The 14,452-nt window shown below is 44.2% G+C and overlaps 2 protein-coding genes across 2 annotated transcripts in view; both read right to left on the reverse strand.

Moving 5' to 3' along the window:
• The window catches only part of dnajc5ab (DnaJ (Hsp40) homolog, subfamily C, member 5ab), a 31,777-nt gene that overhangs the window by 13,496 nt on the left and 3,829 nt on the right, over positions 1-14,452 (reverse strand). The gene's annotated exons all lie outside the window — the stretch shown is intronic.
• Positions 6,635-9,547, reverse strand: LOC311054218 (N-alpha-acetyltransferase 25, NatB auxiliary subunit-like; the record flags this gene model as incomplete). The annotated part of the gene is made up of 1 exon (XM_084070096.1): positions 6,635-9,547. One exon carries the CDS (start codon positions 9,545-9,547, stop codon positions 6,635-6,637), a length of 2,913 nt encoding a protein of 970 aa, XP_083926222.1.

The following is a 14,452-nucleotide window of genomic DNA, read 5'->3' on the forward strand; positions in this document are numbered from 1 at the left end:
GTGTGAATAATTAATCGTTACAAGCAGGCTGGATAAGATGGTGACAGGTCATTTTACACTCCATTACAGGTTTAGTATCACAGACTGATAGCCTATCCTCTTACTTACTGTAGGAGGTACAGCCCGTAGGGGAATACATCTACTCCAATATAATAGACATATGGTAGGCTATTTTTATTATATAAAATGTTGTAGGGAATACACCATTTTACATAATAAAAAATAGCATAGTATGAACTACATATATGATGATACTTTTTGTTGTCCCATATCCAGCCATTGATTTCTGGGTGAAGGGGTGATGAAAGGATCAAGAGGGTGTTGAGCTTGTGCTGACTGGTCTGCTGCAGCCCTAGGGCTGATACAGCAGCTGACCAATTAGGCTATACAATGCTATGTGAGGGCCGTGGGGCGCAAGAAACCATCATGCCAGAATGAAATGTTTGGAACAGGGGAGTCTGGTGCAAGGCTCAGGTCCTGGACCTGGTGAGACGAAGGAGGAGCCCGGCCAGGAGGCCATCCACAGAGCCTAATCCCTCCACGTGCCATCTCCTCCCCAGTCCCGGCAGAGTAGTTCCGGAGAAGCGGATTGGGTCACCTGGGCGAGACCCGAAACACCTGTCGACCCCAGGCTACAACACTGATGATACGTCCCAGTTGCATCCATGTGATGTTTTTAGCGGTGCCAACCGCTCTAAGCTTGACTTTGTCCGTATGTCCGTCCGTCCGTCCGTGGAAGCACGGGATGAGCACGGGATTTCAAACAGCTATAACTCCAGTTTGCAGCATGCCACCAAGTCCAAATATGGTATGTGGACTTAGACCACCAATAGGGACGAGCATGAATTGCTGAAGTTATCAAAGAGGGGTCCAGGGACCCCCAAGCACGGGATGAGCACGGGATTTTAAACAGCTATAACTCCAGTTTGCAGCATGCCACCAAGTCCAAATTTGGTATGTGGACTTAGACCACCAATAGGGACGAGCATGCATTGCTGAAGTTAGCAAAGAGGGGTCCAGGGACCCCCAGCGTATGTTATGTTTGTCCGTCCGTGGAAGCACGGGATGAGCACGGGATTTCAAACAGCTATAACTCAAGTTTGCAGCATGCCACCAAGTCCAAATATGGCATATGGACTTAGACCACCAATAGGGACGAGCATGAATTGCTGAAGTTATCAAAGAGGCGTCCAGGGACCCCCAGCGTATGTTATGTCCGTCCGTCCGTGGAAGCACGGGATGAGCACGGGATTTCAAACAGCTATAACTCCAGTTTGCAGCATGCCACCAAGTCCAAATATGGTATGTGGACTTAGACCACCAATAGGGACGAGCATGAATTGCTGAAGTTATCAAAGAGGGGTCCAGGGACCCCCAAGCACGGGATGAGCACGGGATTTTAAACAGCTATAACTCCAGTTTGCAGCATGCCACCAAGTCCACATTTGGTATGTGGACTTAGACCACCAATAGGGACGAGCATGAATTGCTGAAGCCCCGCCCCCTCTGTCTTCCCATTGGCTGGCCTTTAAACAGGCATAACTCAAGTTCACAGCATGCTAGGGAGTACAAATTTTGTACATGGACTAAAACCACCAATAGGGACGAACTGTAATTACTTAAGCCCCGCCCCCTCTGTCTGCCCATTGGCTGGGCTTTAAACAGCCATCATTCCAGTTTGCAGCATGCTACCAAGTAAAACTTTGGTAAGTGGACTCAGACCACCAATAGGGACGAAATGAAATGAGTTAAGCCCCGCCCCAAAGGCACCGCTTCCTTCACACAAGGTGTGATTTTTCTTTATTATGGAGAGGAACATCTGCCACTTTCCCCACCACGGCAGGAGGTGGAGCCAGCAAAAAACGGAACTAGTATTGATAACAAACGCAGCGTGGCCTAATTCATACCTAAAATGTATAGAGGCCATTTTCAAATAAGCTGCCAGAGATGAACACCTGTCTGTGAGCTCTGCTGCCTTAAGCTGCTCGGAGCAGCGGAGCTCTCCCTGGACCACAACTCACTTATTTATGAGGGTGTCACTCATACCCATTTTATTGCATTTTGCGAAAGATTTAGCGATATACTGTAAATCACTGCCTCTACTGGTATGAATTCAGCTTAAGCACTTACTGTACCTTTCCTTTACTCCCATACCTTCAGAAAATATGGTTAATATAGCGGCATGCAGCACGGAGCCAGGTGTGAGAAACACCAATGGTTTTTGTTCAGAGTGACCTTTTCCTGGATGGGTTGCCATTCATTGCTGACCTTCGTCCGCCCATAGCTGGGACATTGGTTGAAAGGAGTTAGGGCACGTCCACACACCAGTAATCTCTCAAGAACAGATTCTGCCCTGCGGTGGAATCTGTCGGAGAGGTTCGTCATAACGTGTGCGCATTGGCTACAAGTGGGCGTGCCTTCAGATCAGGAAGCAGGCCGCGCTTTACCCAATCAAATGTAGTGGGCGGGATTCACGTGTCCATCCACCCTTCCCCCCTCGAAACTAGCCGAAACTAATTTAGCAATAGCGTCCTCGGAGCGGACAAAACCACGGAAAGATATTCACATTTTAAATTACTCTTTCATCATAGAAACAAGTGGGCTTATAACCAAAACCATCCATGTTCTCTGGGAGAAGTGGTGTTAGTGTTCCATGTAGAAATATTGTTAGTGGGAATGAAAACGTAGTCGCACCAACCGGAAGTGATGCGCTGAAGGCAGACACAAACCCCGGTTTCCCTGCGCACTGGTCTTCCATTTGCCTCCGGCCAGACCCCACAGACAAAATCAGAAACAGCAGAGGTCGCTGTTTTTCATTTTCTGTGGGGTCTGGCTACGCGAGACTAACACACCAGTGGTCCTACTTGCTTCTTTGTCACTAGGGCCCACTGGTGCTCTGAGTTCTGCTACATTTTAGCCTAAGTCCCCAAATAATACCCATTTGCCATGTGTGGCCAGGAGGAAGCACTGTAAGAGTCTTGGCAGTAGAGAGACAGCGCAAGCTGAAGTGCGACCATGTGCTGCTGAACTACAGTCACACGCACACCCATCCCTCAAGATATGGACCAAAACAGATGATACACATACAAAAATACATAGAAGTTAGCAGTGCATTCACATCACTCAATTATGATTTCTATGCATTTGATGTATTACCTTGTGTTGTCCTTGCTTACTGTATATCGCTCTGGATTAAGAGCGTCTGCTAAATGCCTAAATTGTAAACACACACACACGTATGTTTTCTGTCTATATAGTGTGTGTGTGTGTGTGTGTGAGTGTGTGTGTGTGCGCACGCACGCACGTGCATTTGCATATACGTACAGTATTATGAGTGTGTGTGTTTGAAAAAGAGTGTGTGGTTTCTATGTTGTGTGTGCGTGTAGTGTACAGTTGTGTGTTTTCTGTTTATAATGTGTGCATTAGCACACGTGTGAGTGTGTGTGCATTTGCTTGTACAGTTAGTTGTTTGTGTGTGTGTGTGTCTAAAGGCTTTTCTGTTGCTTTAAACTTTATTTGCTCAGGGAAGTTTTGTGGAGTGACAAAGCTCTTTTACAGCAACACCCTCTTTGACAATCAAACGTATGGATGTATTCATGTTTTAGCTGGTGAAAGGGGCTCAATTATTTTCTATTCTGCTGTATTGTTCTCATGACAACTCTGGGGAAATTTAGGGAATTAATGGATCATTAGTCAGCATTACTGACAGGGTTAGAACCTGTCAGCTGCTGTCTGTATGTGTCTCTCATTTTGTTCTCTCTCACACACACACACACACACACACACACACACACACACACACACACACACACACACACACACACACACACACACACACACACACACACACACACACACACACACACACACACACACACACACACACACACACACACACACACACACACACACACACACACACACACACACACACACAGGTCTTTTGATAAAACATGTATAACTACGGTATACATGGGTAACACTCAAATTACGATTCATATCCTGATACAAGATACATCATGCATCACAATTTGTATTACGACATAGTGCAATATTCTACAGAATTGGCTGAGAATCGATAATTGGAGAAACAACAAAAAAGTACAAAACCACACATTCTGTAAGCAAGCACACAGGCAAACAATTGTTTCACTCATATCCTACTGCGTCTCTCTTTCTCACATACACACACAATTAGGTCACTACATCCAGCTGTGCCCTCCCCGCTTCCAGTGAACATCTGTCTCTCTGCACACAGTATAACTACAACCTAGCTTCCCTGAACACTGTCTAGTCTTTATAATTATATATACCCATTTCTATTCTCACTCTGTCTCCCTTCATCTCACTCCCTCTATTGCCTTGCCACCCTTTGTCTCTCTCTAGTCTACACAGTAAAATCCACAGTGTTCATTTATGCATTTGATCTCCAAGAGTACAAAACCAAACATTTGGTTACATTTGAGCACTCCGAGTTAAACACTAAGGATTTTACTGTGTACTAGGTTTTGATGACGTGACTGCCATCAGCAATATTTAAAGGCATCAGGAAGTGAAACGATGGTTTATTTACATGTTACAGAGCCAGCTGGGATGGATGCTGTTTTGGCTTGGCCTGGCCCTGACTTAACAATGTAGCTGGTGTTTTACAAAGTTTGCAGAGAATAAGTCCACAGCAATAATGACTCACCTAGTAGTGCGTGTGCGTGTGCGTGTGCGTGTGTGTGTGTGGGGGAGAGACAGGGACACATACTAGTTATACAACCTTTTAAGGGCACCAGAAAATCAGGAAAGGAAGGGGGTGCAAGACACTCCACTCATAAACTACCTACTGTAAAAAATAAATCTATATATATTGGTCAGGCCAGATTTTAAGTTTTATCTTTTACAATAAATAGTCTTATTGATGTGCATGAAAGCGTTGCACCTTCCTTTCCTGTTTTTCACAGTTTAACACCTTCCTGTTTTTCACAGTTTAGACATTCAAACATGGCTAATTTCAGTTAAATCTGTACTGTAAGATTAGCTATTCACAAAGCGTCATCATTATGAAAAGGTAGAGAACCCATTTCCCTTCCTCCTCTCATCTCTCCTAAAAGTCTCCTACCCATCTCTTTGCTCTCGTCTGTCTCCTCTTCATCCCTTCTTTCATTCTCTTCACATCCTCTTTCCCTCTCTTAACCACCTATCTTGCATGTCACATATTAACGTATATTTTTTCTATAGCTCTTTCCATCATCTCTCTCATCATCATCAACGCTGCTTTTCCTGTCTCTCTACACCTCTGTCACCACCTTCTAATTAGATTATCACACCATCTGTCTTTCTCGCTCTCTACCACCGTCACCTCTTATTATCTAGTGCTCCGTGACTATTTTGTCTTCTCAAAATTTAGTTACAAAAATAAAACACATTTTTATAACATGACTGCTGAATTTAAAGACTGTACACAAAATATCACTGTAATACCTTGCTTACAATGGTTGTATCACTTTCTACTTTTCAATAAGCCTTGGGGTACGATGTCACTTTCTATCGCCATTCTTTCAAATGACGTCATTTCAAACAGTCCTACTTCTCTGTCTGTCTCGCACTCTCTCACATCACATGTTTCTGCCTCAGTGTGTGAGTCACTGACGGTGTGTCATGTTGTTTCCCGCATCACCTATGTGCTCAGCAGCACACATCATACTGGCTCCCTATGCTTAACCACTTGAAACCCAGCATCCATATTCTGGGGGTAACATTCACCAAGCATAGCCAATTTACAAGCTCACGACGTGTCGCAACACGAAACGTTGTGAGCTTGTAGATCGGCTATATCTGGCAAAGAGTTTTGGTATAGACAGACAAGTACAGAGACAACTCAGGTCCACTTTACCAAGTCTACAAGGTTTAAGTGGTTAAGTGTGCTTGCGTATGCGGGGTGTGGTGGATGGGGTGAAGCAGCCATCAAATGAGAAAAAGAGACTGTGTGTGTGTGTGTGTGTGTGTGTGTGTGTGTGTGTGTGTGTGTGTGTGTGTGAGAGAGAGAGCGAGAGACATGTGTGTCCTCTCTCAGAGCCCCTTCCAAACATACCTAGATCCAAGTAAGAACACATTCTCTTACCAAGATTATAACTTAGAAGTTATTATAACTGTCTGGTAACTGACCACAATTAACTAGTCTCAAAACTGTACTGTTCTTCACGGACAAACAGCGAGAGCAAAAGACTGTTTTTATAATTTACTTTACCCAACTTTTTGGTAGCTTATGTTCTTTAAATCTGCAGAGTGTATGATAATTAATTAAAGTAGCCTAAAATCTTTCTACATATCATACTACTCCAAATGTTCTCTTATATTACTATATAAATGAATGAGTAACTTGCAAGGTTCTGTGCTTAAAGGCTTACAAATGTTTCAAGTTTGTGTTTGAATGTGGAAAAAAAGAAATCTGGACTTGGAAAATGAAATATGATTGAGGGGGGGGGGGGGGGGGGAGGTAATTCATGGGGTATGTGCCGTGGGAGAACCAAAGCAGATATGCCTTGCTCATATCAGATGTGTTGGTGAGATTGACAGACGGTATTGTGGGGGCACCAGTAAGTGATACTGGAGGTAAAATGATTCAATTAGGGTTATTTGACAGTATTCAGATCTTGAGGTTCTTTATAGTTTCTCTTCTCTTCTTGAGCAGATCTCCAACCTCTCTCAGCGAGCGCAGGTAACTGCTTTGCACCTTGTCCATAACAGACCTGGTAAACGACATCTCCTCATCTGTGTCCCCTTCCAAGGTGAGACTGGCAAGTATGGCAGCTGATATACCGGACTCCTGTCCCTTTATATGCTCCAGAGCCTGGATAAGTAGCTCCTGCAAGCTGCCCCTCAGTTCCTGGAACCCACAAACGACTGCTGGCAGAGTGGTATTGGTGTCCTTTCTCTTCTTCTGTAGGCTTGTCTTGAGTGGTCGGAGGACCTTGGCAGAGTAACTGGCCACCCAGAAGACGATGCTCACAGTCTCAACGAAGAAAACAAGGTTTTCTAATAACGAGGGCTTGGTTTTTAATCTTCGGTCTTTTGTTTCCAATAAATCTCCTTTGCATTTATTCAATATTTCTTGAAGCTGTGCTATTAATGATTTGAAACCGTTACAGATCTGGGTTTGAAGCTCTGATGACTCATTGAGTCCAACAGTCTCCAACTCCTGTAGATGGACAGATAACTGGAAGGCAGCAGCCTGGCATTGACAGCTCCCATTGGACAGAGCTGAGACCAAACGTGTGGGAGTGGGGCCCAGGAATGGATATTGTGTGCATTTCTCTGATATCTGAGTTGCAGTCTGCAGAGTCTTTTCAAGCTGGGAGAGCAAGCTACGGAGGATGGAGGCCTCGTCTCCAACTCCGTTCTCACCGGCCATCTCTGAGTTCTGTTGTAACGGGATGTGTCTGTGCAGGGTCAATGAGGCAATGAGGCGGAGTGTTAGAGAGCGTATCCTCAGCCACACCGATTCCTCCTCCAGAGACAGACGTCGGTGCTCCTCGGTTAAAGTTTGATCCCGAGGGTCCCAGCAGATAAAGACGGTGAGATCTCTGTTGTCTCTCATACAAGCCCAGGGAATGTCATCTTCCTCTGGACACAAACCCATGGCCTTTACACTCTCCTCCAAACTCAACACAATGTCCGCCCCTAGGAAAAGGTCCAGCAGCATTCTCTCAGTGCGGACCTGGGCAAAGTGCAGTGATTGGTTGAGCCTACTCCTGAGCGCAATAAATTCTGGGATTTTCTCAAACGCTCCGTACTTGTACACCTGGATGATATACTCAGAGATATCTTTTTGGTGAGAGTGGAAAAACCTGAGGGAGAAATTACAGGACAGGGAGGCAGCAGCAAACTGACCCAAAGACTCTGCGTAATGCGTTAACAGATACCCAATGGTGTCATGTTGTACATGTTTAGCATCCAGACTAGAATACAGATCCACTACAGGCTCAAAGACTCCTAGGCGACAGTATAAGAGCAGCAACAACAACTTGAACTGAGCATTAGAGGGGCTGTGAGATAAACCCTCCAGGAGGACACCCAAACACTGCCACGCCATGTTCCCATCCCCAGTCTCTGTCCATAGGTCAATGTATACATGAGCTGCCATGAGACAATACATATCTGAGAACTGCAACTCCGTCTTTGTAGCTGTCTTTCCAAACTGTAGCCCATTACGGTAATGAGCTTTAAGTTCTCTGATAAGCCGCAGTTTTCCTTCTATGTCCAGCAGGTGGTGCAGTCCAAGCAAACGGCTCAGCTGACACAAACATAAATGTGTCTGTAGTGTTTTGATATTACCTGGAAATGCAAAGCCATCCTCCGCCTTTTCCCCCAATGGAATTGCTTCCCCCAGTCGGTTAATAAACTGAACATGTTGGTCAGGGGAGAGCAGATGCAGGTATATTTTCAGGTCAGTGATGCAGCAGGGTTTGTCTCCAAACATCTTAAAGAACTGCACCATCAGCTCTAAGGGCTCGGCTATCTGGCCGCCTTCAGGACAACCACTCTCTCTCAATCTGTGTATTAGTTCAAGACGGGCTAGATAAGGGCCTCTGAGCTGATGCGAGTCCTTGGTCTCCTCCCCCTTAATTCTGTCCTCCACAAACCTCACCACTTCAGCCACAGAGTGATGCACTGTGCCTTCTATAGACTGGTCCCCTTCCTCTGGTGGGCTCCATGACTGGTCCATGAGGTGGAAGAAAGAGTCAAAGTATGAGGGATAGAACTGCCAATCATCTGGATTTTTGACTAACAGCTTCTGGGACAAAGCATTACACTCTGGCCAGTGCTGTAGTCGCTCATAGAGCATCATACACTTCTTCTCTCTACTCTGTAGCTCACTCGTTAGTTTCTCCCCAAGTGGGCCTCTGATCACTTCGAGAGCATCTACACATTTTCCGAGTCGCTCCAAGATCATAACGTATAGCTGCACCTCTGCCTCCGCTTCAATCTTCTCTTCCTTGACCATTTTTTCCACCATGCGTTCTGCCAGGGGGAGGAACATGGTCTGGGCCATCTTCTCATCTTTTGCCGAGACTGCCTGCATCACCAGACTCATGACAGACCAGAAGTAGTAGGGATTCTTGGGAACAATTTTGTAGAGGGCCATTCCTACCTGCTGCATCTTCTTGTACTCCCCCACACGAGCATAGGCCATGAAAAGGTGGGAGTGATACTCCTCACTTAGAGGGACCTTCTTGACCGCAGCCTCATAGAGCTTAGTTACCAACTCGGGTCGATGCATGTCTATGTACAGCATAGTCAGAGCCTGTAATGAGTTGTCATCAGTTGCTTCTCGTGTGGCAACTTCCTGGGCCAAAGTGAAAGCCTCATCCTGCTTTCCTGTCCTCTGTAGTCCAATGGCCTTTAGGACCTTGGCACAGTGCAGGTCCTTATGCTTCTTTAGCAGTTTATCTGCCTGCTGGATGGCCATCTTGTTGTTTCCATTGTCAAGAAATTCATAAATTGGTCTCAGCCGTCTGTCATTGGGATCCTGCACATGGCCTCGCCCTCGCGCCACCATGGTGGTGGAGATTACCTCACCTCTTGAAATCCTTTATAGACTAAAGTTCTGTATGTCACTATCGGTCCTTTAAAAGGTGATACTGTTACGGCATGGTTCCTCAGAGGCAAGAGGGTCTGTCTGTCAGTAAGCCACAGAAGTATCTCCACAATTTGTTTGCACATGTTTTATACGTTCTGAAATATTTAACTTTCATTTTATAAATGAAGTCAATTTGGCTCTGATTGGACTGAAACCTTGCCCAAATTTGGAGTCATACATCATAGATGTCTATGTCATAGACGACTGACGTCACCGGCTGGCCACATGGAGTCCGCGATCCACATTGAAGCCACGCCGTTCTCATGTGGTTTCCAAGAGCCACATGATTATTTTTAGCGGCGCTAGCCGCTCTATACCTTTAGGTATAGAGCTCTATAGAGCGGATCCTGCTCTATACCTGACTTTGTCCGTGTTCACCGTCAACGCTCTGATTGGTCAGACCCGTCAACGCTCCGATTGGTCAGACCCGTCAACGCTCTGATTGGTCAGACCCGTCAACGCTCTGATTGGTCAGACCCGTCAACAAAGTGATTGGTCAAGCTTCACGTGACACATGGCTATAAACACATTATAAACACATATCGATGACAAAATGTATCAAAGGCGCCGCTACCTTCACACAGGGTGTGATTTTTTTGTTACAATAAGTGTTAAATAGCTCTATACTCTGATAGCAATGCTAACAGCTGGTTCCGTCATGGGGGCTAAAGTGGATGGTTTGGCGGTGGTAGTAGTGTAGCGGAGGTGCGAGGATTATCCCCTCCAACCCCCCCCAGAAGCAACAGGGGTTTGGGCAGATTCATCCTCCCCCAGCAGAAGAATTCACCCAGTCTGTCCTTTGTGCCGGTAGCCCTGAGGTTATACAATGCCACACATGGTCGCTCCTCTCAAGCCATTGACTAATGTCTCTTGATTACGCCCTCACGTCTGGTGTTTTGCTCTTAGTGTAATTGTTGCTACCTGCTGACCATTTTTTCTCTTTTTAACTGTATCTTCAACTGTGAGATCAATAAAAAGGTCTATCAATCTATATTATAAGTTAGAAGAGCAATGTGAGTGGGAGGAGGCAGGGCTGTTGGGCAGCAGTGTAGCATCTAGTATACGTATTGTTGCTGTCGGGTGGAGACCATGAAAGTGGTGGAAAGCTTAGTGACATGCAGTTAGGTTAGAAGAGAAAAGAGGAGGCGGAGAGAGGGATAGAGAAAGAGTGATGGGCTGAGACAGACAGAAAGACACATACACTACATAACAGCTCCTGTCCTGATACACGGACAGGTGGGGGGGGGGTTATTCTTTTCACTATGATCACGTTACACACACACACACACAGAGCCCCGGGCATTCCTCTCAGGCAATCAATGGTAAGATGATCTCATTGGTGATTCTACTGACATGGTAAACACAGCTGGCACGTGTACACCAATGCTCTTTTGGTCTGCTGGTCACAGGTGGCCAGTTCAAGACACCTGCCACTGTCACGATTTCAACAACTTGTCAATTAAGATTTAGAAATCCTGAAATATACTCCTATACTTTGAAAGCAAGCAGACTTCATATACAGACTTCACATGTAAGCAAGGGCTGCAATACACACACACACACACACACACACACACACAAAGATACAAAGAGTACACAATGCACAAAAGACACACACACACTATCTCAATCTCAGCGTGTTCACAGGAACATTTTAATGTTGTGGATCCAGTCCAATTCATTAGCTAATGTTCAATCAGCATTCAGTCAGCACAACTACGCATGCACAGTGCACACACACTAGTCTCGCGTGGCCAGACTGTTGCCTCGCACAATTTTCAAATGTTTCCTGTCATACAGTCTGGGACTCGGAAGCTCTGATCATGATTAGAATATAAACTGGATGTGAAGCCTCCTCCCCACTTCCGTTTCGTCTTTACAGTCGCAAACATTTATCCTAATATAAATACAAATCATCTAAGTATATTTATCTTGCTGCTTAGCAGAAATGGAAATTAAAATGTAAATATATTCTAAAATATATTTTCGTGAACGGAAGAGCCAGTTTCCTTTTCCTCTCTCGGATTTCGGGAGGTGTAGTTCCAGACTCTATATAGCATTCAGAGATTGTGGAATAGTTGTCTAACTACGCGAGACCACACACACACACACACACACACACACACACACACACACACACACACACACACACACACACACACACACACACACACACACACACACACACACACACACACACACACACACACACACACACACACACACACACACACACACACACACACACACACACACACACACAATAATACTCCCTAGTCCAATAACATGATAGTAGGAGCTTGGTAACTTAGAGAATTTCATAACACATACCTATCGGAACCTCCTCCAAAGAGAAAAGCAACAGTCACTCACTAGTATAGATGTAGATAGAGAATAAGAAATTAAACCCAATAACACCTGGTCAGGACTAACCTGACTTTTTGTTCCTAACTGACTAGTGTGATCTGGTCTAGGCCATGCCTATATATCAAACAAAGTATTCCAAGAAGTATTTGAAGCAACTTTTCGTCTCATGTTATTTATCAAATTAGTAATTTGATAGCTGAGGTGAATCATTTTGGAGGATCAAAACTGTGGTTCCTGCTCTATAGACCGCATCAGAAACCAGCTACATGAGTTGATCCCAGTCTAGGTCGTGAGGACAGGAGAGGGTAGAAGGAGATGGAGAGGAGACAACGAAGTGATCAATAAAATGTTTAGAGAAATATGCTAAATACAGAGGGAATAGGAGAAAAGAGATGTGTAGGAGAGAGCCAGAGGGATATCTGGTGTGACACACTGAACAAGAGACTGTAGGAGTAGGTCAAGAGGAAGAAGAACATTTTTAAGTAAAGTAGTTCAAAAGAATGTTTGACAGCGCCTTGTGACCAGCAATCACACGACTGTTACACTTCACTGTCAAGGATGACAAGCTCATGACCCTATATCTGATTCCAGCACACTCGCAAAGGGAACTCCCTCATTCGCTGCACAAGAAAACATTTATGCACCAGATTGAATACTTTTCTTTTGGGAGCTTCACCTAAATAAATCATGAACGCACGCAGACACACACTTTCTCCAGGTTTACTTCTGTAGCCGTGTTGCATTAGAGGTGATTGGGGATAGTTTTTCCTTTTTATATCATGTTGTGGTTTGATGTTTCAGCGTTACATATTAACATTTTCATATTGAGTTATTCATTATCACTGCAGTACAGTACAGAGTACAGTGCTGCAGGGTTGTGTTGCGTGTCAAAGAAAATTCCTTCCAAGTCCTTGAGATGCAGCAATAAAGAGTTTGATTGTTTCTATATTCATCCCAGCTTTGTTATTATAATGCATGTTGCACAACTTAAAAAGTAGGTGTATCAGATTATTTTTAAATAAGTAAAGAAATAGAAGAAAATCGATTAGTTTCTTAAAATCAGTATTTGTTTTTACAAGTAACAATTATTTTGATTAACTGTCATTGATAATTAACCACTTAAGCCCTAATTTATACTTTTGTTGTACAATGACATCACAAAAAAAGTGCAAAAATAGCTAAGAACACAACACACCACAATGCATTGAGAGCCTTTAGTTCGGCCATTTTCAAAAAATAATTAAGAAAATCCATTTGATTAAAATCCTATTTTAATACATTTATTTTTTTATAATAAGTAACATTATTAATTATTACAGCCCTATACACAGCCAACACTTTAAACAAGACAATCAGTCATGTTCTATTCCATAGCACTTGAAAAAAACAAAACCATGAACCGGATCTCAAACAAAGACAGTGTCAATATCAAGGCAGCAAACTAACTTCCTGTGCCCACAGGCAATGAAGACTGAATGCATCCCAAAAGGTCACAAGTTATTTTCACCATTTATCGGCCAACTGTGTTTAGAAATTCCATTCCAAATGATGGTTGATTACCTGGCCAAGTGGCTCGTAGGAAAAGACTTAACTAACCAGCTAACTAATCAACTAACTAATAAATCAGAGAGCATTTTAAAGCGATACTTGGCCAAGAGAGCAGGATCAAAGACAGAGCTAAGAGAAGGGCCCAGGGGCATGGAACCATCATACCAATGTACAGCACGAAGTTAAAATGTAATACTATCACACAATGTGTGACTATGTTTAACTACCTTTGAGGTCTGTAATATGACGAGGAGAAGATGGAGGCAGCAGTAAGGAGTCCTGGAGAAGTTTAGTTGACTGACTCAAATTAGTCAAACTATTCTACAACCAATCAGTGTTCAATGTGGGAGGTCAGCTCTCCGCCAGTCAGCCCAACCAAGGGAAACTCCCACTGAGAGATATTTTGGGTTCATAGGGGTGTGTGACAGCACCACTGATACGACGCTGCAACTTAGCAGAAAACACTCTGTCTAAGTTTCTGCAGCCTGACTGGGAGACTGTGGGTTGGGACTTTAAATGGCCTGTGGGTATAACTGGTGTGTACCAGCCAACTGCTGGTTGTTACTGTAGTTATATTTTAACTAACTACATTAATTTTATAGGCTACCACCAAATATAATTTTTTAGTCCAAATGAATCCTACGGTTGACAAACTTAAAACTAAAACTGTATAAAAATAAACATGTAAAATTTAATAGAGAGGACAAATATTTGGCAGAAACTGTGTAGGCTAGTGACAGTGCCAATCTATTTCCCATCTGAGACTTAAACTGGTTTATTGATTAGTCTGTTTACTCATAGCCCGGTTTAGTGGCTGTGACGGCCCCAGGGCCTCTGCATTGGCTTATGTGTGCTTTCCTTCTCTGTTGCTGGTTCCTGGTTGGTTGGAGCAGCGGAGGCCATCAAGGA

This window comes from Gymnoscopelus microlampas, assembly GCF_963454915.1.
Source record: "Gymnoscopelus microlampas genome assembly, chromosome: 10".
Classification (NCBI taxonomy): Eukaryota; Metazoa; Chordata; class Actinopteri; order Myctophiformes; family Myctophidae; genus Gymnoscopelus; species Gymnoscopelus microlampas.